The 26,053-nt window shown below is 35.1% G+C and overlaps 2 protein-coding genes and 1 long non-coding RNA gene across 3 annotated transcripts; all 3 read left to right on the forward strand.

The window, feature by feature from the left end:
* The first annotated feature begins 1,276 nt into the window (after positions 1 to 1,276).
* LOC139194306 (uncharacterized) lies at positions 1,277 to 4,699 on the forward strand. Its single transcript, XM_070818613.1, has 5 exons — positions 1,277 to 1,582; positions 2,421 to 2,502; positions 2,592 to 2,724; positions 4,341 to 4,541; positions 4,655 to 4,699. Exons 1-5 carry the CDS (start codon positions 1,393 to 1,395, stop codon positions 4,697 to 4,699), a joined length of 651 nt encoding a protein of 216 aa, XP_070674714.1. The 5' UTR covers positions 1,277 to 1,392.
* Positions 4,700 to 9,398: 4,699 nt separating this feature from the next.
* Positions 9,399 to 12,467, forward strand: LOC139194244 (uncharacterized). Its single transcript, XR_011579002.1, has 6 exons — positions 9,399 to 9,479; positions 9,839 to 9,996; positions 10,102 to 10,229; positions 10,382 to 10,417; positions 10,810 to 11,167; positions 12,079 to 12,467. It is a non-coding gene; the product is annotated as an uncharacterized lncRNA (long non-coding RNA).
* A 1,946-nt stretch (positions 12,468 to 14,413) lies between these two features.
* On the forward strand, positions 14,414 to 15,271 carry LOC139194751 (uncharacterized). Its single transcript, XM_070819657.1, has 2 exons — positions 14,414 to 14,664; positions 14,758 to 15,271. Exons 1-2 carry the CDS (start codon positions 14,414 to 14,416, stop codon positions 15,269 to 15,271), a joined length of 765 nt encoding a protein of 254 aa, XP_070675758.1.
* The last annotated feature ends 10,782 nt before the right edge of the window (positions 15,272 to 26,053 follow it).

Genomic DNA, 26,053 nt, shown 5'->3' on the forward strand with positions numbered 1-26,053 from the left:
GTGCATATAAAGCTTGAGATTTAGGTTTTCAGTCATGTGATGCTCAAATGCTTTATTAATTAGTTGGTTAAATGTCTGGTGATCATTTGGGTCTATAGAATATTAAATTTGCTGTCAATGCCTTGAAATTTAGCTGAGTACCATGGATACCTGATTGTTTCATATTTGTGTTTATTTCCGCTTCACATTAATGTAAAGTTATATTTATGGAAGGAAAAAAAAAACAACAGTTTACACCCATGCCACCTGACATACATGGTTGTCTTTTTTTTCTTTCTTAACTTACTAAAACTAACTTAGTAAGTGTTTTTCTTTTTGGTTTATGCATTTGCAGTGTGGGAAAGTAATTAATTATATCTCCTTAACCCTGCTTTTTCCTTTTGGGACAAGTGCTTCACATTTTGTTCTACTTTTGGTAATTGATCATTTGGTTTCCTCTTTAGTTTGCTTTTTCCAACTGTTGTTTTACTGCTTTCATAATGTGTTAAGTGTTTCATAATAGTTCTTCTTTGTCATCTGTTAATGTGTGATCATTTGTCTTACTATCCTAATATGAACTGTATATTTTTTTTGTCAAATTTAGTTCTTTAATTACTTTTGGTTGGCTTATTTCTTTTCTGAGTCCTTTTTATTTTTGGAATTTCGAGTTTATGTAGTGGTTATCGATTTTGTAATAGTTATGTTAAAATTATTTTAACCATTTATTTAATTAGGAATGAAAGAAATCAATCATTTCTTTCATATTTGTTTACATATTTGTGGTATCCTGATTCTTATCTTTATAAAATTTATTTCTCTTTTAACAGATTCAATGGAAACAGTTAAGGTCACTCCTATTGCAGAATTGCGTCCTTACTCTAAAGCGGACAAAATAAAGATTTGTGTATGTAGGATATGGAAATCTAGCATATTTGCAACTGTTCGCAAATACGTAACACTACAGTGTATCTTGGTTGATGAAACGGTAAGCCATCATTGTCCCATAATTTAAATTAAGTATTTTAACAGTTATAGTTATGTCATAAGTTTTTTTTTTTTTTTCATTTGTTAGTTTGTTAATTTATATTTATGTTTTTTATATTTCTTTTTTTTCAACAATTTGATTTTTTAACATGTGTCAGTGTTTTGTAAATCTTGGTTGTGATAGTTGACATATTTTCAGTTAGTTTATTTACCCACTGTGCTCACTCAATCTCTCTGTACCAAAATAAAATGTTTTTTGCTATTTACTTGCTCATAAGTTTTTAATTTGTTATTATTCTTTTTTTGTTTTTTTTTTCTTAATATGGTATGTGATCAATTACGAAGAACAATGCGGTTGAAGCATCTGCGTCAGACATCGATTGTGAACTGGTAGCCTCAAAGATTGACGTTGGTAGTTGTTACGAAATCATGAATTTTTGCACGATCAAAATCAGAGGACAGTATAAAGTGGTGCCGCATGAAACCCAGGTTATATTCACTGGTACAACAGTGTTTAAAAAACTGTCTACCGTCTTTCCACCCATCCCTCGATATTGGTTTTTCCTACTAGATTTCAACATGCTCTATCCCCGTCTGAATAGAGATGATATTCTTACAGGTAATACGTGTATATTTGTCTATATATATGTGTGTGTGTGTATCTACATGTCCATCAATTAAAAACATTTTTGTTGTTTTTTCACTGAAATGAGTTTTGACATTATTTTTGTATTAACTTTTTAAATTGTAAGATGTGATTGGCCATATAATTGTGGTCCAACAATTGGAATCAAAACAAATTAATCAAAGAATAGCGCAGAAGTGTGATATACACATTGAGAATATCTGGTTGTTCTTTTCTTTAACTGTTGCAATTCCAATTTGTTAATATTATTTTCTCTATTAGGCTGGGAAGAAATTTTAGTGTTTGTTTCTCATTTGTTTCGTGCACAGAAAAGAAGAATTGTCTGTTACATTGTGGGTAGATATTGCAGAAGCTTTTTGTTCTTTATCGATCCAGAAGTTGTCTTTGCCAATTATTGTTGTATTTACAAGTTTAAAAGTCAAGATTTACCTAGGTAGCTCATTTAACTAAAACCCACTTTTCCTATCTTTATTTGGATATGTTCTTACATTTCTTGCTATAAACTGTTCCACTCTTTTATCATTATGGAATTTTACTGTATTTGATTGCTACTCTTTATGACAGAATTTTGATGTCTTATTTTTTTCTTTTTTATTTCTTATTTATACACTGTTAGAACCTATTTGTTACAATTTGTATTTCGTTTCTAGCATTGCATGTTCAAATTATTTTACCACATTTTTATATGTATCCATTACATTTTTTTTTCCTCACATTTAAACATCTATTGTCCAATTAAAAACATTTACTCATCTATGATATTTGCTAATATTTGTTTTACAATTCTGTTATTATTTTTTGCCATCAACAGAGAACATCGTCTTAAATAGTACTGGCTCCTCCCTTTTTTTCATCGACCCAGACATCCCGGAGGTTAACTCATATAAATCAATGTTAGTGCACTTCTAAAATCGTCATTCCTGTTAAAACCTCTAAACATGCTGATTTTTCAAAATTTCTTATTTTCTTTTTAAACTTGCAGGTTCTCAACCTGTAAAGTCCCTGTAAAAATACTGCCTCCTTCTTCAAGGCAAGCAAATGAGGTTGAAATTCTACGTACAGCAAGAAGAGTAACAATAGATGAGCTGACCTTTTTGGATCCTAATTTGTATAAGGTATACAAACGATTTATGCTTTTCTATCTTTCTTTTTTTTTTTAAACATTTACCTGCATTTTTAAATATTGAACAAAAACTAATTTTGTTGTTGCTCTTTTATGATACATGTGTCATAAAACATATGATAGAATGATACATTCCTATGTAAAGCATCTGTCAAACATTTTGACACACGTTATGATTGGTGGTACAATGTTTGCCCTAGCTGTGTCAAACAAATGCATAAGGACCCATCAACCGAACAACTCATCTGTCAAAAACACCCCAACCAAATTCCAACACCATGGTAACATTCAATATGCAAGTTTGTTATTCTGTCTTTTTTTACTTTTTCTATGATTTTCAATTCCATGCTGCTTCTTTCCAACTAAAAAATGGCTTTAAATTTGTGACCTCTGTTCTTTAAACTTCTTTGCTCTGATTGTTAACAATGAGTTACAGGCCATAAAAAAACTCATGGAATTTAGTTTTTAAATATAGGTACAAAGTTAATTTGATTCTTGAAGACAACACTAATGAAATTAGTGCTTTGATAATTGGCAAAGCTGGAGAAAAACTCTTTGGTATGCCCTGCAAAGATTTGGTCATGAATCAGAGATTGATTGACCAACAACAACTGCCAAATGAGTTTTCACAACTGATTGGACAAAAGAAGATTTTCCACTTGCGATTCGGAAATAGAAAAAATAGTTTCAACTCAAGTGATGTGCTGGTTTGCAATGTGTCTGATGATACAGCTATAGAACCAATAACTCCACATATCTTACCAAGAGCAGTCACAGTATCCTTCACTACTGTATCATCTTCGACCTCACCACCTAAAACAAGCGGAGAATCACATAAACGAAAGAGGGAGTTTGTGAAGAAAGCTCTTTTTACTGGCAGTAAACAGAGGTATAGATTCAACCTCCATAGTATCATAAAATATGATACTTTTATTTTACTTCCCTGTGTTCAAATATATAGCTCTAATATTTTTTGTATCCCTGTAAGAAAGTATCTGTTAATTTTTTGTTTGTAAATATGATCATCCTAATCCAAAAAACAATTATAAGTGATGTGATCCAATCATAAACTTTCATGTTTATCCCTATCTTATCATAGTTCAAGCTTTTCTCCAACTTTTCCATTTTCTTTGTTATTAATGTTGTTATTGCTTTGCAAATTCATTTTTCAAGTCTTTAATATATCATTTCATTTTACTTTAAAACCCGCAACAACGTGCGGGTATAAATAACTAGTACATATACTAAAATCCAAACTCGATTGCACTGTTCACACGCAGTGTGCAGATGAAAATGCCCCTCAATTTGTTTGTTCCGCCAGATTTTTGCCATCTTTTCCACAGTAAAAGGACGGCCCTGCCCTCGAAGGGCACGTGTTGTTTCTCTCCTGTTTCGATTTCTTTGGATGCTTCGGTGCTCTTTTCTCTTTTCTTTATTGTGGTTGCCGTTCTCACCCATTTTTAGATTAGCTTTCTTTAACTGTAAAAATTTCGTCTGTGTGCCGTCGTTGTCACTGGTTGCCATAAAAAAATAATTTGGTATGCTGACGCGGGATCGCCAGGTCTGTAACCTTTTTGGTGAGTTTTGTGATTTTCGTACTGGCTTCAGTTCTTTGTTTTTTTGTTTGTTCTGTGTATTTTGCATCCTCTGCATGCTTCTGTTGGTTTTCACTCTTTTGTCTCAAATTGCTCTTTCATCGGCCCACCGCTCAACAGCCAGAAGGACACCGCCGACTGCACCCAGCCAGCAGGCAGCAGCACGGAGCCACTTCCGCGTGTGCGAGAGACAACACGCTGCAGATTGACCCAGGTATCTATCCTCTCTTAATTCTTTATTTTTCTTCTTTCGAAGGTCAGAATCAGGCTTTAATTGTTTATTGTTTGTAGTGTTGTATTAACTTGCGTTTTGTTTATTGATTGCAGAGTTGTATTAATTTGCATTTGGTTAGAAGAGCTGCAGAGATTTGATTCAAATTGGTGGATTTGGGTAAGAAAGAAACCTAAATCTTTTCCTTCGGTTTGTTGCAGACAACTTGCATATAGTTGTTGTATGCAAGTTTTTGAGAAAATGGTATTGAGAATCTGATAATTTGGGAGATGCAAGTTTTTGAAAAAATGGTATTGAGAATCCATTGACTGATCGTTTTCATAAATTTACATGTTAACTGGATTTCTGCAGAATGGGGGGCCACACAGATGTAGCCTCTGCTAAATGTCACATAAAAGAAATTACGACCTAAAAGTACTCGATAGGAAAGAAAGAAGCAAACCCTTTTAACTCTTGACCTGCACCATGCAGTCACCACCCTCTAAAACCCTCTCTACTCAAGGTAAGTTATTCTAGGTTTTAGTGCATATGTAGATTGTAAGCTCTCACTTTAAAATTGTCACTTTAGTTTAGGAGTGAGAAATGAAGTCGGTCATAGTATGTGTAGTAATGTCATAATCACCATAATAGTGATAATTTATATTTATGAATTCGGAATGTGGGATTTTTTATTTTTTTTTGGTTTGTTTAATGTGGATTCCCTCAGTTTATTCTTCTGTAATTTTGGTGATTTTTCAACAACTTCGATGATAATTAGGGTTGTTTGCTTTTGAGGTTTTCTTTTGTGTTTTAATTTACGATTTTACTTATTTTCACGTATTTATTGTGCAATCTCTTCTTTATTTTCTCTGCAGCGCAATGAATTTATGAAATTGCTAATTTTGACGAGTGGGATCGCCAGTTTCCTCCACCTTTTATATCGCTCACCGCTTCACTGCAAATAAGATTAAACCGGATTCCTTCCAAGTTTCAACCACCGCTACCACCAGGACCTCAGCTATCTTTCCGTTGTTCCTCAAAACTTTCATATTGGTACATAAGCTCAACTTTGATTCTATTTCAGACCCAAAGATTAATTATTTTCACTCTTTTTTTCTTTGTTATTTAGTAAACTTTCCCAACTGTCACAAAATGATTTATAAGATTAGGAATTGATAGAACAGTAGTTGTTAAACATTGTGGCATTTGAAAATCCTTTTGTGATTAAGATGTGTATTTGTTTTTGTTGAAATAGATCAAAGTCACAAGTATGGGTTGTAATCATCACTATAGCTAAGTTATGGGTTAAAGTGAAGCTACAAGGTTAAAGTGATGGCTACAAGGGTTAAAGTGATGGCTACAACTTTCCAACTTGTCATCTCACTTCTTGTTCAATCATACTTTTCTTTTTGTCAATATTTCTTCCTAAAATCTGGGATTTGCTTAATTGTATATTGTTATTTGTTCAATCCTTGGTGTGTACGGTTTCTTAGGGCAGAAACCATGTGGTGGATAGTGGTAAAAGTCCTCTATCTTGTAATATGTTCTCTGGCTCTTTATAAGAGCTTAGTTCTCTCTCTTGTAAAGTTTATAAGAGATATACAAACCTTGAAAATCAATACGGTATCAGAGCAGTGCCCACAATGGCCTGTCTCTGCATATCGTCTTCTTCAACCTCTTTGTTTTTCCATTGCTGTTTCAAATGGCTGAGGAAAATCCTCTTAGTCTTGATACTGCAAGCTCTAGTGTTTCACCCACTTCAAATTTTACCGAAGTAGAAGTTAATCCAAATCAAAGACTCAGTTCAGTTTTGTTGAATGAGTTCAACTATCTTCCATGGTCTCGAGCAGTTTCACTTGCTCTCGGTGGAAGATCAAAGCTTGGCTATGTAAATGGAACCATTCAGGCACCTGAAATTTCATCACATGGCTATGCAAGGATCAACTTGTCATGTTGTGGCTTCTCAACTCCATGGAGAGGAAGCTAGCTGAGATATTCAGCTATTCAGAGTCTTCCTTCCATCTCTGGAAAAATGTCTGCGAGATGTATGGGAATCAAAACAATGCTGCCCGGATTTTTCAACTAAAAAGGGAGCTTGCAGGTTTGCAACAAGAAAGTAAGTCTTTTGTCCAACACTTGGGTGATATCAAGAGTATGTGGAATGAGCTTGATGTATACAGGCCTCACACCACAGATGCTTCTGTACTTCTAAAGAGAGCTGAAGAAGATAAGATTTTTCAACTATTTGCTAATCTTAGCTCAGACTATGAAGATCTACGTAGTCACATTTTGATGAACAATGAGCTACCTTCCTTCTCAAGTGTATATGCCATTATTCAACGTGAAGAAACTCAAAGGAAAGTGATGAATCTTGAAACCAAAAACAGATTGCCTGAGTCTAGGGCATACTTTTCAAACCACAAGTTCTCGGATGATAGAAGAGACAAGGGCAAAGGGTTTGACCTGAAGTGCAAACATTGCAACTATGGTGGACACACCATTGACAAATGTTGGATTCTACATCCTGAGCTCAAGCCAAACTTCCAAAAGAACAAGGGGCTTCAGAGAAACTCACAACCATCCTTGTACAAGGCTAATCATGCAGCTTTAGCTGCTCCTCCTTTCTAGGGATGGGCAATGGTTATGCGGGCGGGTAACCGCGTTTAATTTACCCATAACCGTTTATGCTCATACCCGAATAACCGTTTACCCGTTGGGTATTTGCCTAAATGGTTATACTGATAAGCTCATATTTATATATATTTTACATCAAATTCACTTGTCTTTTCTTTGTTAGTTCCTTATATTTTTGAGATATTTACTATGTTTTTGTGTTTTGTGTGATTTATCAAGCAAAGAAAAGAAAAGTAGCACAAGTGAGTTATTAAGTAACAAATTCGTCAAAACTGCCTGTGCAGATTAGCTGACTTTGGAAGCATGTTACGAACAGCTCAGAATGAATGAGAGAATGAGCCTTATATTCTTGGAAAGCTACGGATGTCTATTTTCTGGAGCAATTTACAGATTGTTAATATCATTTTTCTAGAAGAAGTTATGGGCATTATCACACTGAAAGGTTCAGAAAAGGGCTAAGCAGATTTGGCTAATAAAATGAGAAAGTAAAGGCACTTGTTTTGTGTTTTGCTTTGTCATCAACACTCAGCAGCAAATGGGGTTATGATTGCACTCATTTGGCTTTGGAGCAAGTGGAAATGCACAGCTATAAAGAGAAGACACACCCACATGCAATGCAAAGGAGAAACATGGGCAGAAAATGGGTGAATTGGTGGCTGAAATGATGAAGCATGTGTGTGCAAAAGGAAAAGAGAAACATGGACAGCACACACCCATGCAATCTGCACATGCAAAGGAAATGGAGTGGTCCTCTCCCTAGCCTATAAATACATCCACCACCCCCTTCCAAAGGGGTACAACCTTGATCCATCAAAAGAGCTTCATTCACAAACACAAGTCCCTTGCCTTGAGCTCCATTCCATTTCATCCATATATCCATACACATCCTAGACACTTGTGCTACAACAAGGTGGTGAAAACAAAGGTCCTTGGCGTTTCAAGCTTGGAACTTTGGAGCATTTTAGGTGTACTTCGTTCTTGCTTTCAATGTCAACTTTGTTATTTTCTAATTTTGTTGCAATTATGAGTGGCTAAACCCCTATTTAGTTAGGGGGAAGTTTGAAGCCATGAACATGCTTGAGATTTGAATTGATTTCTTCCAATTGTGATTTGATAAGTTGTGATTGCAATTCAATTATCTATTTTATTCATAACTGATTCTTGTATGTTTATTAAGAATGCATACTTAATTTTCATGCATGAATTAGATGCTTATAAATGAGTTTCACCTAATCGTTACAAGTTTATATTCATGAGTAGTGAAGGTTGTTTATCACAATCGCGTTAATTGAATTCTTGGCAATTGTATCATGCATTCATAGTTATAATTGCCTCGTCAACACTTATGATTTTCATTGAACGTAATGATCTCTGATTATATCTCTATTATGCATTCATATAGGGGACTTTTTGAGAATGATTTGGGTTGTCGCATGCATTCATCCAATTCAATGAGTAAAGGAAAATCTGAGGGTTAATTTGTGCATCACGGTTAATCTGGGGTGTTAAGCATCATAGTTTATTGAAAAGCAATTGGAAATCGATTCATGTACAAGTGTGTCATGTGTGAAGAACGGACCTCTAACTAATCCATCCATCATTTTATTTCTCAAATTCATTTTATAATATGTCTAATTTTATAAGTTGTTTGTTTGTTTCGAATTTTCTACGATTTTCAATTTTCAACTTTTAAATTCATTTTATTTCTCAAATTCATTTTATAATATGTCTAATTTTATAAGTTAGTTCTTCTGTGTAAAATTCTTGAGCTTTTGATTACATGCAATTTTCAATTTTCTACGATATAGGGTTTTTGGATAATTTCATGATTTAGCGATCCGCGCATTTTCCATAACCCTCTTTACGGAAGGTAAACAATTTATCTTAAAAAATTATTTTGCCAAAGAAATTTGTAATCTGGTGATTTTCTAGGGATCCAAGGATTGAAAAAGCAAGGAAAGCAGGGAGGAAGGTTGGAAAAGTAGGGCTCTTTCATTTGCTTCCAGTGTTTCGTCCCCTTATTGTAGTGTAGCTCTTACTGCGATCTTCATTTTCAGCCCTATTTCCCTTCCGGAACCTGTTCTTGGCAAAAACGACATCGTCGTAGAAGCAGCTTGAAGCTCCACCAGGCTTCGAGGCAAGATTTTCTCTATACAATCTCACCAAACAATTATCAAATTATTATTGTTATTCTTCTGTTTGGAATTTGACTATTGTGATTAATTTAGATTTTTGAGGAAGTGGGAGGTTGTTTGTAGAGTGAGTGAGACGGAGTCCGAACCGCCACCGGATAGCAATAACAATGAGGTGCAATTTCCATTTTTTGTTAAACTTTGATGTTAATTTCTCAACATTTTCATGTTTCTCAATTCTTATCTATTTTGTTAAATTTACATCGGCCTTCACCATTGGCATATACCTCGCGGCCTCTTCATCATGTACTCAAGGTATAGATTTAACGCTGACTGTTTACAGTTTTTCATATGGGTTTTTTGAATTACAGGAAATTTGGTCTTCCTGAGATTTAATTGTTGTTAATTTTACGGTTTAATTGTTTTCCACTAATATGATTGAATGGTAAATTAGTTGTATATATATTCAAAACAAAAAAAAATCTGAATCTATCGCTCTCGAAATTGGCTCACCCTGAGTTTTCGTTTTTTTAGGTTTTAGTTTGCGGCTCTCGAACTCGCCTCATCCACAAATTCGTCTTTGACCGTTATGTCTCCTCCTTGGCTTCTGTTTCCGTATCTGAGCTGTTCAACTTCAATTGAGCTTGAGTAAACAATCCACGCTTGCCTTCTTTTACGTCCACGGATAATTGGTATCAAATATTTGCATTTTCATTGTTTGAAGTAGGAGACACCATTTTTTTCCTTGATTTTGTTTTTTTAGAAACTTAATGGTTCTGATTTCAATCCTCTTGCAGAAGATTGAGAAACAGAAGGTTGGAGGACTGGATGATCAAGTATTAAACCATTTTAAAAGGAAAGGTAAACCATGAAAATCCCAAAGTGATATCCCAGTTTCTAGCGAGATTGAGAAATCCAGTTTCTGGTGAGATTCCTTAATCCTCAATTCCTAAACCCTAATCCAATCTTTTCGACCTTTACTTAGGAGTGATTTCAATTCACTCCCCCTGCATTTTTGTTTTCAATTTGTGAATTCAATCTGAAAGTATTAATTTTCCTGCTTTTTTTGCGGAGTAGCTGTCAAAAGCCTGAGGATTCAGTTCGAGAACCTCAGTAAGTATGTTTATTTTCTCAAATATTGAATTGGAAAAAATCCATTGTTTAAAGATTTACTTTATGAATTATTCAAGAACAACTCACAGAAGCATTTACTTGCACTTATTGTCAATTAGGAATTGACTCAAACAATATGGTTGTTTGTCATCAGCTGCATAATGGTAACTAGATAGGAATAGAGGTTTTATTTGTTCATTACCGTGCATTATATGAAAAAAAAAGGCCTTAATCCAAAATTGACCGATTTGTAGTCACTCATTACTCAATGAATGTCTATTCTGATATAAAGAAATTTGGGTCGAAGATGCTCAGATAAAGGTAGATCCATGAGTTTGATTGACTTTAGTTTTTATAATTCTTATTTTTCTCATTTCCCCATGTTTATGCAGTGTAGTGTACCTTTTCAAAGGCTTGATGGACATCACCTTCGTTACATATTCAAGGGGCTATTTTGGCATTATCAACCCCCTTCAATGTTGATCAGAGATATTAGCGTTTGCAGCATGATGGCTTGGTCTTTAGGTGTTAGAAGTCAATGATTCATTTGCAAGAAGATACACAACAACTGAGAAGAGGCAGTTGTGGCACCCAATCCCTGGGTTTTGGGAAAGAAATGGAATGGAGTATGGAGATGATGCTGAAGACGAATCTGAGATCTCGGAAAAGGCTTTGGCAACAAAACTTGCATATGGACTAATGTGCAACCATCTTCTGAAGATGAAGACGTCTGTCCTACATAACTGGATGGTAAGTTAAATGTGCAAATGTCACTGTAGTTAACACCAATGGGCATTGCTAGAATATGGCTTAAGATATCAATTGTACGGTGATAATATATATTGGTGTTGCAAACTAGCATCTTTCTTCAATGGTTCTTTTTGGTGCTTTAATACTTAATAGTTGATATATTTTCTTGCAAAATACACCAAAAAAATCCAAAAGTCAAATGACATGTCCTCATCATTTTCAACTTGGTTGCAATAATGAATGGATTGCAAAAAACGAAAGATGGCCAATTTGTGGAAGGTAAACTAGACCATGAAATTTATATTGTACATCAAAATTATATCGCTTATTAGTTGCCCTACCCTTTGAATTTTGCTTTCAGTAGTGCTCATGTTATCTAAATTAAGAGTAAACTTACAGAGTAGTTCATCCCTTTAATTGTTAGTTCTGAAATTTCATGAGCAAGATAACAACGGGTTTTGATAATATGTAATTTAGAGAAATTCTTAATTTTGTGCATTAGAAAACATTGGAATGATGTCTCATGATTATGTGAACATAAACACTTGCATTATACAGAAAAGACTTAAATTTTTCACTTTTATACCGAATTAAGTATTACGCTACTCCAGTGTTTTCTAATGCAGATGTATGTGGCGTTTAGGAAACCAGAGCTTTTGGGGTTTGAATATTTTCCAATTTTAGCTTATCCTTGAGTAGGGAATTTTGATGAATTTATATTTTTCCCTCCGCTTTTTTGTGTTTTCATGTCCAAATAATTCTTTAAATTTGGTTCCCTTATGGCTCGGATATGCATACAATCATTGTTTGGAATTTGGTTTTTACTGCAAATTTGGAGTTTGGTGTTTATGTCATTTGATTTTCTCTGATTTTTTTACATGTATTTGCGGTGACTGGGGGACGAATTCTAGGATGGAGGTGATTTGGAAGAATCTGATGTTTATGACGAGAACAGAAAAGTTGCCACAATGCTTGAGGCTGCCAACGCCAAGAGTTGTAGCTGGTTCAACTAAAGAAGGGTTAATTTTTTTACAAAGTAAGTTCCAATTCCTTAGTGGTTTGGCTTTACAGTAAATACCAAGTGAATTTTTCATGTGGTAGATTATTTGAATTCATTAACTTGGTAGATTTTTTTTTTGTTTATAGAATGCATATGAATTTTTATGGTTATCAATCGTTCAATACCTCTATATGGTTACAGAGGGTTGAAGGTAATCTCTATACATTTTGTAAATAGCACTCCCATTATATATATACATTTTCTCATGTAATATATGTATATAAACACTATTCTTTAGCACATACTTTTTCAAAATTTTCTGCACGTTTAACAATGTTTGTAACCCGCGGTATCACGCGGGTTTAGTTGCTTGTGTACTTACTAAAAGCTTAACAATAATTGTGCAACCAGAGGGATTCCAGATATAAATAGTGATCCCGAAACTGGAGGTCTCTCCAGTGAGATATTTCCATTTTGTCTGCACTATCCTTCTCAGACATTTTCTCAAACAATTCCAATTCATAAAAATCTTTCTTCACAATTTTTCCCACAAGATACCAATTAACACATCCACATTTATCAGTCAAGAAGTCTTCATACATGATCACAGAATAAACTGCAAAATCCAATACCATTTGTCATTCTGATTTGTAAAATTGGAAAGTAAGAATGTCAATACCTCATGTTGACGCTTCGTGGTGTTCGTATGTTTTGAGGGCAGCATACAGAGGCATATAATCCCTGAGTTGAAGCTCCTGTAAACTCCATACTCCGCAAGGTTGATGGAATCACTGACGTGTTGGTTTGCAAGTGGAAAGGGGACTGCAAGTTTGGTGGTTTCTGTGTTCCTCATAGTAGAATCCAGAGTTGCTCGGAGATCAATGCGCATCGAAGTTTCAAGGGTGTCTAACGTGGCTAAAACGCGTGCGTTCATGGCAGCAGGATGAGAGGTATTGGATTGGCGGGAAAACATGAGGGAAACCGGGAACGAGATGGCTGATACCAATGATAGGATCACAAATCTCAGGACCCTATTCAACCTGCAAGCAGCAATAGTAATGGAAAACGGAGAAGATGAAGTAGAAGGGAGCAGGGCTCCAATATATTTTTTTTGTCTGCTACAATTCAAGAGCTCAGCTCTTTTTATAGACTTTACACCTTTAATGCCAGTTGGAATTGTTATAGACTTCACTAAATAACAGCAATAAGCCTAAGAGCAACTCTACCGTAAGAGCCCTTCCCCCAGGCAATCCACTATTCAATCCATCATGTGAACAGTAACTGCCCTTAATGAACAGTAACTGCCTTTTGCATCTCCACCATTGCATTTGAATAGCCCTGGCAATAGGCAATAAAATAGTATTAATTTTTTTTTTTACAAAATAATAGTAAATAAATTTATTTGTAATTTCGGATAAGATATTATAAAACGTTCTCATTGCGCCACATGTTATTTACCCAAAACGACTATTATTGGTCATAGATTTCGATAAGATTTTTATCCAATGTCATCATGGCACGTGTCGTTATCTTTTCATAATCTTTTAGGACAGATTTAGATCAGATTTTAAATCGTTCTCGTTACGCTACGTGTCATTATCCGAAAAGATAATTATTGGTTATGGATTTCGATAGGATTTTTATCCAATGCCGTCGTATCACGTGTCGTTATCTTTTCAGAATCTTTTAGGATAGATTTCGATCAGATTTTTAATGAATGACGGAATGCCACGTGACACTATCTACAACCTAATCATTTCAGAATCTTCCATATAATCCATCATCCATCCTTTTAAATCTCACACCAATTTTCTTAATATCTCTATCATTATTCATAGTTTCTGCTTCCTTCTTCACCAAATCAAAATGTGTATCATTATTAATAGTTTCTACTTACAATGTCTTCTTCTTCAAACATGATGTGGGCAATTGATCAAGAAGAGGAAGAATTGTTTAACCAATCTGAAGGAATGTTGAATCTCCATATAACCCAAAATGAGAAGGAAGAGGATGAGGAAAGGAGAAGGAGAGATGACGAAGTAAGAATGGCCAGAGACTCACATTCTCGTCGAGTCATCCAAGATGTGGCTCAGATATGCAGGCCTACCCATTCCGGAAACCTTGATAGAAACAGGCAACGATGAGGTGTGGAGCTGTTGGATGATTATTTTGTCCATAACAGTGCATTTCCTAATACGTATTTCAGACGTCGTTTTAGAATGGAACAAAATTTGTTAAAAAAAATCATGATTGCTGTTTGCAACCATGATTCTTACTTTGTACAAAAGAAAGATGCTTTTGGTGCTATGGGTCTCATTCCCGAGCAAACAATTACTGCTGCGCTGCGGGTGCTTGCTTATGGAGCATCTGCAGACCAAGTGGATGAGATAGCGAGGATGGGGAAATCAACCATTCTTCAGTCCTTGATGAGGTTTTGTGGAGCAATCAAATCTATCTACACCGCAGAGTACCTTCGACAACCTATTCACATGGACTTGTAAAGGCTTCTGAAGAAGGCCGAGATGCGAGGTTTTCCTGTGATGATTTGGAGCATTGATTGTATGCATTGGACGTGGAAAAATTGTATAAGTGCATGGCAAGACGCTTATGGAGACAAAAAAGGAGCAAAAAGTATCATTTTGGAGGCTGTGGCATCTTTTGATACATGGATTTGGCACACCTTTTTCGGGGTTTCGGGAGCTCAAAATGACTTAAACGTCCTTACCCAATCCCCAGTGTTCAACGATGTCCTGCAAGGAAAGGTACCAAAAGTCACGTATGAGGTCAACAGACGCATGTACGACGGGCCATACTACCTAGCTGACGACATTTACCCAAGGTGGTCAACATTTGTCAAAACAGTGTCACATCTGCGAAGTGCAAAGGAAAAATACTTTGCAAGCTATCAAGAGGGGTGCAGAAAGGATGTGGAGCGTTGTTTCGGTATCCTTCAAGCTCGCTGGGCGATCGTTAAGGGTGCTGCCAAATTGTTTGATGTAGAGTCGCTTCGATCCATCATTATGACATGCATCATTCTTCACAACATGATTGTGGAAGATGAGTATGTTATGAAGCTGTTGATGAATATGAGCCAGACACAATGAACAATTCAAGAACACATATATATTGTGCTCATGACGCCACCGATGAGCCCGTGCAACATGAGGCATTAAAAAGGGATGGACGTTACAATGAAAGGGCCATTCAATGATATACTGCATTTCAAAGGCTAGACATGCATAATGCCCGGCAAAATGACTTAATAGAGCACCAGTGGGCATTGAAACAAGCTGAAGATAATTAAGTTCATTTAGTGTGTTTTTTATTATTTGGTATGTTTATGTAATTTTATTTGGTGTGTTTTATTTTAGTTCATTTAGTGAGGTTTTTATTATTTGGTGTGTTTATATAATTTTATTTGGTGTGTTATATTTTAGTGAGGTTTTTATTATTTGGTGTGTTTTATTTTAGTGAGGTTTTTATTATTTGGTGTGTTTTATGTAATTTTATTTGGTGTGTTTTATTTTAGTGAGTTTTTTATTATTTGGTGTGTTTATGTAATTTTATTTGGTGCATTTTATTTTAGTTCATTTCGTGAGTTTTTTTATTTTTTTTATTTTTTTATTTTTTTATTTTTTATAGAAAAGTATGTTTATGTCATTTGAATAAAGTACTAAATTCAATAAATTGGAAACAACATAAATTATTTTATTCAATAAATAATAAATTACAACCCAAGGTGATTGGAAAACTATGTGCTCCGATTACAAAAAGTACTCTAATCATCATCACTTAACCAATTTGTGGTGCTAGGATGATCTTCTCTTGTCGTGCTAGGATCATCTTCTCTTGTCGTGCTAGGATCATCTCCTCTTGCTCTCACTTCTCTTGCACGCCTCCTATGCACCACATCCTCTTTCTCCGATTTCCAAAAATATTTAGAATTTGGAGACTTCCCTTCTAAAGGCGTGTTCATAATCTCACAATCTCGTTGAACCATTCTTTCTTCTCTAACCAGTTCCCTTTCTTGCCTAAGTAGCTCTCTTTCTCTCTCATTAGCTTGAAATTCTCTCTCAACAGCTGCAGCTTTTGCCTCCTCTCTAGCCTTATCAGCCTCAAATTTTGCCATTTCCCCCGCCAAAGTCAATTCACTATGGCGAGTAAGTTCTTCCATGTACTTTGCATAATCATGCTTGGAAGCACTTCCTTTTCTCTTTGAAGCCTTCTTACCTTAAGGCCTAATTGGATAACGGGTCGAACCCAACGCTTGTTCAGGGATGGGCATTTCGGGCACTTCTTCTCCATCATCTTCATGCGAGCCATTATCAGGTGTAGAGTGTAGAGGGGTGTTGTTCATGACAACTTCTGGACTGACAGGCACAACTCTGAATTTAGGACAATCATTGACAATATTCCAACATTCCCACCGGTTGAATGATTTATTTTTGCTTTTGGTTTTGGCACCATACCAAGCTTGTGCTTGAATTAGCTACACAATGGGGGAGAAGAAATAATTATAATCAAAGTAGGTAACAAATAAATAATACAAACAAATAATTATAATTAAAGTAGGTAACAAATAATACAAACAAATAATTATAATTAAAGTATGTAACAAATAAATAATACAAACAAATAATTACAATGTAAATTAGGGTATAGTACAAACAAATAAATAATATATTGTTACTTGATCCGTGTAATTTTCCCCACTTCGAAGATTACTATTAGCTTGTGCCAAGGCGTCTCTCCAAATACTAAACGATTGGCTAAGTAATTTCCAACGATTAGACATTGATGCTTTGGTTCTACTCCCACCCATTTTTTCAAGATAATTGGTATGAATAAGACTCCACATTTCTCACAACTACATCTCATTACCCGTACGTGAGCTATGAGTAATTTCAACCTAGCTAGTACACAATGCAACATCTTCAAGAAGCGTCCAATTCGTACCTGCATCAGTAGTCATTTTGTTGAAAAATTTTGGATTGAAACTTTGAGAGAAAGATAGGAATGTGATTGAAAGTAGTTGAGAAAATATGAAAATGTGGTGTAAGGTAGATGATAATGAGAAGGTATTTATAGAAAAGTAGAAACATTTTTTTAAAAAAATTTCAGATATTTTTTCGGATTTTTTTATAATTTTTTTATTCAAATAATTAATTTCTGCCGTTGGATTTTAAAAAAAATTGAATTCCAACACTCCAGATTGTGCCACATGTCACAACGGTAACTTTTCCTAATTTTAAAACTATTTTTTCTTTTATTTATTTATTTATAAAGCATATTAATATCGATTGTTGATCTCAGATCTAATGGTTGATATTAAATAAGATATTTTTTTTTTTTTACCTTTGAGATCAAATGGTCCAAGTTAAATAGCCGTTGAGATCGAACGGACCGTGGGAAGCCACGTGGCTTCCCAACGGTAACATTTCAATCTGAAAAGTGGGCTGATTTTTCTGAAAAAATGTCGAGCGACGTGCCCCCACGTGCGAGTGGGGTGCATGCGCCTGACAGAAAAAAATAATAAAAAAGGCCTGCTGCAGGGCCGACGTCAGCTCTGACAGCCAATCCACTCGGGCTCGCGGGCTGGCAACTCTTCACAGGCCCAGAGCTCTGGCCTCCACCTCCGCTCAGGCTCCTTAATGCTGGAGTGAATCCACAAGGCCTCGGGCCCTTTTCTCTTGCCTATCCCCCGAGCAATCCACCACGGTGGAGTTGCTCTAACAAATCCAATATTAACTCCTAATAGTGATTAAGCCAATCACTAAATCCTAAGTTCATGACAGCTATTGTCCACCATTGCCATAGATCATAGAGAATCTCTCAACGATAGAGAGCAAATCCCAATGTTTGTATTTTTCATTTGCAACTAAAATGTACTGACTGACTGTGTGCGTTGTGGTATTTTTGGATATCTATTTAATTTAGTGACCCCTTTACACACTTATTTTTACTTCTCACACATTACTTATTAATTTATGTCATTTGACTATTTCAATTGATCGATAGCCGGGAAATAATAAAGGTGTATGAAAGGTAAAAAAGGATGTGTGGATATCACCACCCAAAATTATCTTTGTCTGTATTTTTCATTTGTCAAAAGATATTTATGTTAGGATAATATCCGGTAACCAAATTTTTAAACCAAATTTGCAAATGTGTTACTAATAAAAAAAAAACATTTTGACTTGATTCCTGATTTTTAAGTATTGAGTTATGAATCAACTAGCCCTATAGATTCCATACTTGTTAGTAAACATACAAAAAGTAGAGAACTAGGTGAAAGCTTGAGATGGTTCTTCCCCATAAACCTAAGAGAAGGCTGCAACCCAACTTGAACATTCAAAAGCAATAAACTAGCTCAGAAACTTCTCTTCAAATCAATTAAAAGCATTCGCATTTAAATTTCATTGTTTGAATTTATCAGCAACCCAACTGAACCTAGTCAAGTATTCACTTCAGTAAACCCTACAGAAGCTCAAAAACTTTATAAATTTTCCTGCGCTTTCTCGGGAACTAAACAGACAGTGCAACTCAAAAGAAAACGGAAAATAACCGTAATTGTGTGAGATAAACCTGAGAATACTGTTTCTGGCAAGGGATGAGCTGCAGTGAGTGAAGAGGCCTTTTTTAAAGACGAGAAGGTTTGGAACGTTTTGGGGGAGGTTTCGGCGGTCGGGCTTGTCGTCAAAGCTGACTTTTCTGAAGCAGAAGAAGCTCCTCCTCGCTGTTGTGCATTTGCAGACGACTGCCATTGTCCACCATTGCCATCGATTACAAAGAATCTCTCAGCGATAGAGAGAGCACATCCCAGTGTTTGTAGGATAAGAATTGTCTGCCCTCCACAACTGGTGCCCTCCCCATGCCCTCCTGTTTTGTGTGGTCACGGTTAAGCCATGTCAACATTTTATATTGTTTTTTTATAGATATAATAAGACAAAAATGAATAGTAATATAAAATGTTGACGTGGCTTAACCGTGACCACACAAACAGGAGGGCACGGGGAGGGCACCGGAAATGGAGGGCAGACAATCCTTGTCCTTATAATTTTCATTTGCAACTGAAATGTACTGACCGACTCGAGGTATTTTTGGGATCCACCAAATCAGGGGATGCATTAAAATTTGATCTAAGGACTACAAACAAGGACTCACTTTAAAAATTATTATAACTTCAACCATTGGATCAATTTTCAAAGGCAAGGATTCCCTGATTTGGTAGATTAAGAGGAAGAGATCTGGAGAGGATCCCTTTCCGTATTTTTGGGTATCTGTTTATTTTGGTGGCCTCTTCACACACTTATTTCTACTTCTCACACATCGTTTATTAATTTATGTTATTTGACTGTTTCAATTGATCGACAACTGGGAAATAATAGAGGTGTGTGAAAGGTAAAAATGAGTGTGTGAATATCACCACCCAAAATTATCTTCGTATGTATTTTTTATTTGTCAAAAGATATTTGCATTAAGATAATACAGGTAACCAAAATTTTAAACTAAATTTATAAAAGTGTTACCAATAAAAAATAAACAATTTGATTTGATTCCTAATTTTCAAGTATTGAGTTACGAATCAACTAGCGCTTCAGATTTCATGCTTAGTAAACACACAAAAAGTTGAGAATTTGGTGAAAGCTTGAGTTGGTTCTCCCCTATGAACCTAATAGAAGGCTGCTCCCATTGCTTGGGAACCTCCTGATATTCGTTGGTATAAGCTTAATGTTGATGGTTCAAGATTGGTGCGGGTGGAGTTCTCTACCAATTTGGGACAAGGAGATTTTATTGATAGAGGTGTTTGCTTTCACTTTGTTCTAACAAAATCTGGTTGATAACTAATGAGTCAATTGGTTAGATGTGAGTTGAGCTGAAGCATGAAGCATGTTATTAGAGAGCGGAATTGTGTTGCTCATCAGATGCCAAATCGGAGTTTTAATATGGATCTTGGCAGCTTTGCCTTCAGTGACCCCCCATGTGGCCTGGATGCATCGGATCAACTCTTGTAGATGATTTTCTTGGCGTTGCTAAGCTGCGTTTTGCTTGTATGGATATTTTACACTAGGTTCTTCAAATGTCTTCATTTGAATGGAACTAGGATTAAAATGGAATGACACCAAATACAATTGCAAAGTAGAGAGTTGGAAGATAAAACGGGAACAATTGATCAATTTCCTTCTTATAAGAACAAGCAAAGTACAAAAACTTGAAATTTGATCGATTCCCTTATCTCGTTACTTGTTACTCACTAAAACCACACACACACACACACACACACACACACACACACACAAAACCACTCCCTTATCGGACACAAAGACATAAGCTAAATTCTCAATGTGTATGTAGTCATCAACAACTCATTATATAAACCCATTATGTAAACATAACACCCTTGTATATGTAATCTCAACCTAAGACGTTTGACCCCTCCCCAACTTTCTTAGTAGCTAAACGAAACATTTCAGATGTGTTTTTGTAGTTAAGCTTTTATACCAAAACCAGACCTTTTCTGGTATAAAAAGTGATGTCACCTAACCATTCCCATCTAGATGAAATTCATAAAAGAGTGCAAAAGAAAATTGAGCATTTGCTACCCCTAAAAGTGCCTTCATATTAGCTACTGGATTGTTCCCAACTTCCCAGTACTTTCTTGTACCTGAGAAATGCAAGGACAAAAAAGGCGGTATATGTAATCGCATCAAACATTCCATAAGTGATAACAGCTGCCAACCCAAGTTTTGCAAGTTTTGAACTCATTTCAGCAGAATTTGCCTGAAGAAAAATGTCGAATCATGAAGAGGATTATGAAGACGAAAATCCAATTTATACGAGTCGGAGGTTCATATTCTTATACATACAAGAAATTAACATTTCACTTAAAAGGAGAAGTAATATCAGCAAAAGTGTTGGAAATTTGTATATTCATGTGAAAGCAAAGGGAAACATTAGAAAAAGTAGGGCAGAAGCATTCTACGAAATAAATTCTGGAGATTAGCAACCCAAGGGCTGCATAGAGCTCCCACACAACTTAGTTGAACGAACTCTTTAATATTCCTATCTGATTTCTTGGTAGAACTTACACTTTCTACAAACACGAATTCCTTCTATATGTACTTGATCAATCACCAGTTCCTAAACATTCAGTTTGATACGAAAATCGTCTTTATGCATACATGCACTACAAGAAAACATGGCTTAGGTGGCGACAAACATTCATCACATAAACAAGAAAATTCGTCACATTTGACTATATGTGACGAAATTCTAGCGTCACCAATTTCGTCACCTATACAGCGTCACCTATAGTCCATGTGACGAATTTTATTTTCGCCACATTTTTTCAGTATACGTGACACAACATTCGTCACTTAATAACAATATGTGTGACGAATTATACATGACAAATTAACCATATGTGTGACGAATTATATGTCACTTAATAACAATATGTGTGACGAATTGTACGTCATCACATACAAAATTATGTGACCTATTTTTTCGTCTCGTATCAGGTTTATAAGTGATGATTTTGTAGTCATCCAATATGATACCAGATGATATAGTTTACACTAAGTGACACTAAAAAGCTCACATATTCCTTTGATATGTGGCACAACTTACATCACATATGTTTAAATCAAATACCTTTTTAGAAATAATAACGACGAACTAATTGTTTTTCTTGTTTCTTAATTTAGAATTGCAGTTCATAACAATTATAAGGTAATACTTCACATTTTCATTAATCAACAATTAAAACACATAAGTCGAATACATTCACCAAATGTACATCCCAAAAATTAAAGTCATGGTGACCTATCTCAAAAGAGAAGTTTAAAAGAGCTTGAGGTGCCTAACAAAAGATAGCTTGAGGTGCCTAACAAACGACAGCTTGAGGTACCAACAAAAGAGAAGTCTAAGCTAGAATAATCAAGAGTAGTAACATCTATATATAGACATCTTGGGTACTAAAAAATGACAAGTCCAAGGCACATTTAGGTGCTAATTAACAAAAGAAGTGCTCCATGTGCTAACAAAAGAGGTGTACCATGTGCATACTTGAAACTAACCGTAAAAGACACAATATGGACATCATTCCTCTTCTAAATCATGTTCTTCCAGCTCAGGATAAGTATTTTCACCCTCTAAAATATCGCCATCACATTCTATAGAGTTGTTGGTCTTCTCCTGACTTGCAGCAATAAATGCCTTGATTTTTGTGAATAGTTTTTCATCATCATTACGTAAATCCAATCGAGCTCTCAATTGTTCATTCTCTTGTTGCAATTTGAGGAAACCATCTGATAGAAACTTGATCTGAGATCTCATATCAACTAACTCGGAACTTGATGCCATAGAAGAAATGCAACCAGAGGTATCTGTACGAGGAAAAACACCTACACCATTAACTAAGTTTCCCTTCCTCCCAAGGTTTTCAGCCATGATTCCAAACTCATCATCCAATGGCACATGTACAGAGTCTGATGGTGTACCTTCAGGTGCTTCTTGGATCAGCTTCACCCTCATTTCATCCTTCATTTTCTTCATGTTATCCTTTCTTAATTAAATAGAAACAATTTAGTTTCTTTCATTCCAAACATTCCAGCTATAATATGCTTAAGAAAACACAACTTGACCACTTGTATATTTTCCTTATCTGATGCAGAAGCAAATCACCATGCAAAACCTGTATGCGAACATGATTTGTAGTTTCTATTTGACTATGGATTAAATTGGACTAGGCGCATATAATGTTTTTTCTCAACAAGTAACAGACGCAAAGTTAGCATAAGATATATTGGTGGGGACAAACAAGTAGTATCGTGTCAATTTTGAATGTTCATTTCAACTGTGTTTCTTAAGTTGTATCTTGTCAATTGTAAAATTTTAATCTCCAATGCATTTGAAATGACAAAAAATGAGTGGCCCATGAATGACTTACATATTTGTCTCGAGCAACATCATTGATCCACTGGCCGTTCTTGTCTTTGTGAAGAGCACCCCAATTGTTAATCACTGATAATGAATCTCTTTTCTGTTTAATAATGAAGATACAAACGTGAGAGTGCATAATGAGTATTATTAGCATTTTTCTTTAAAGCTCCTACATTACACAAGTGGTACATAACAAGCAAAAGAAGAGTTAGTATTGTAAAGGTGTACAATTTGGGAAGCTCCTACCTCCCAGACTTATACATATTCATATATTTGCGTTGTACATATTTGTTCAAATGCAATAGAATACCACTATCTAACATCTTCTCCAATCAATTAGAATCTAATTTTCATAAACACTATATCCAATGATTTTTGCTCTCGTTCTCTTGTAGACATTCTCAAATTTTACCAACCTGAAATGTAGAACTAAAAGCAATGAATAGCCTAATAAATGCAAACAAGCTTTGCATTTGATTATGCCTAATACCAATAAAATACATGTAAAAACTTGTGAAGAAGCAGAGCTTATTTATCAGTGAAGAAGCGAAGCTCTGCATTATATACATGTAAAAGCTTGTGAAGAATTAGAGCTTATTTATCAATAAAATACATGTACAAGCTCTTCATTATATATATATATATATATATATATATATATATATATATATAAAAGCTCACTAGTGAAGAAGCATAGCTTATTTATCACATTCGATTATTTATCACAAGCTTATATATATTAATGCCAAAAAATACATGTAAAAGTTAATATATGCTTATATATTAACTTTTAATAATAATAAAAAAAAGCATTGTTCTATGCTCATTCAATTTATTACAAATCAACTTGTGATAAAAAAAATTGTTGTTCAACAATATAAGAAAACGTTGGCATCTAACTTGGACATATATTAGAAAATGATGTATAGAATGCATACCAAAAAGTGGGTAGTAGTGTAAACATTATCACATAGCCAATCCCAATGACTCTTAGGTCTCCCATTCCCTATCCGATCATTTGGCAGATTAGCTCGTCCTCTTGCAGGTGTTCCACATGACAAGTAGTCCTTATACAATCGGTGCCTAAACACAGAGTACAACTTCGCCATCTTCTTATCAACATATTCAATTATCTTTGGATGAGATAAGTCCACCACAAATAATATCTATATTATCAAGCATAAATATATAAAAGTGAGTGCTTGAAATTATTATGAATAAACTAAATTAAAATCAAACTCACAAGCAACTTATTCCGTAGTGTCCTCTTTTCTGAAGATGGGACCTTCATCCATTTCTTGTAGCAAACTGGCGAGTGAGTCCGAACAATATTCCCTATCTCGGTAGTGAAAAAACCTGTATTACCAAATCACTTGGAACTTGAAGTTTGAAATCAAACATGACTGACATCTTCTTCCCATTATTTGCCTCCAAAATATCGTGGAGGCCTTTCCCACTTGACTTTCCACGTGTCATCTTTTTGGCATTAAAGTTAAAATATGTCTCTAAAAATGAAAAAAGAATATATGCATTTGATTAATTTTATAACTTGTTTAAAGCAACATTAAAAGATCAACTCCTAAATAAAAATGTTGAAAGAATTGTAAGTAACCTTTCTCAAATACCTAAGTTCATGTCTACTGGCTCTTCTAGTGAAGAAGCAGGTGGTGGAGGAGGTGGTGGTGGCGGAGGTGGCGGAGGTGGTAGAGGCGAAGGTGGGGCATCCATCACCCGTTTCACCCTTTTTCCTCGTTGAGTAGGAGTTGTCATCTAATATATTTTAAATAATAATAATAATAAGTAATAGACGAACATCATAGATAAATCATTATAACCATATAATAATAAACATTCATTTGTATTAGATGATATGGGGTGACTGATGCTACATATGGATATTAGACGATATGGGGTGACTGATGCTGCATATGGATATTTGACTATATAAGGTGACTGATGTTGCATATAAAGTATTAGACGATATGGGGTGATTGATGCTGCATATGGATATTAGACAATATGGGGTGACTAATGTTGCATACTGATGCTACATATGAAGTATTAGACGATATAGGGTGACTGATGTTGCATATGGAGTATTACACGATATGAGGTGACTGATGCTGCATTAGACAATATGGAGTGATTGATGCTGCATATGAAGTATTAGACAATATGGGGTGACTGATGCTGCATGATATGGGTTGCTTGTAACCTTCTACCTCATTATATATTCCCCCTTATACATTCAATCAATCTATGAAAAATACATTCAAACCAACTTAAAATTTCCATAATTTGTTATAAATAATATGACTATTAGTAAATTATAAGCAAATAGACTATTGGAGAATATAAATATTGATTTATAATGTACAGATCTCACCATAATCATCAATCACTATCTGTGTCACAAGTTGCAACCCCTTCATCCATCTCCTCCTCCTCATCCTCTTCTTCCTCCTCCACCTCCCCCTCCCCCTCCTTCTCTAACCCTAACATTTTTCGCACATCTTTGTCATTAGCATCAAAAGATTCAGAATCAACATCATCTCTAGATAATTCAATATTAACTTCATCATCCTCATTCAGGATTGGTCTCATGAAAATTTCATTTTCATCTACATAGTCATCATCGTCTTCATCATTATCATGGTCCACACTATCATCATCTTTCTCAGGGACATCCCAAATGTGCCTATGTTGAATCTTCTGCACAAATTTCCAAGGATAGCCCAACTTTAAGTCATCAATGTAAAATACTTGATGTACTTGTCTAGCTAGCACATATGGATCACTATCGTACCACTGATTATTTACATTGACTGATGTAAGATGATAATCCCAAATAAATCTTTTTCCTCTGGTATTTGTATTGTACCATTGACATTTGAAAAGAATCACCTTATAACCTCTTATAAATTGTACTTTAATGACATTCA

Source organism: Malus domestica, chromosome 03 (genome assembly GCF_042453785.1).
Source record: "Malus domestica chromosome 03, GDT2T_hap1".
NCBI lineage: Eukaryota > Viridiplantae > Streptophyta > Magnoliopsida > Rosales > Rosaceae > Malus > Malus domestica.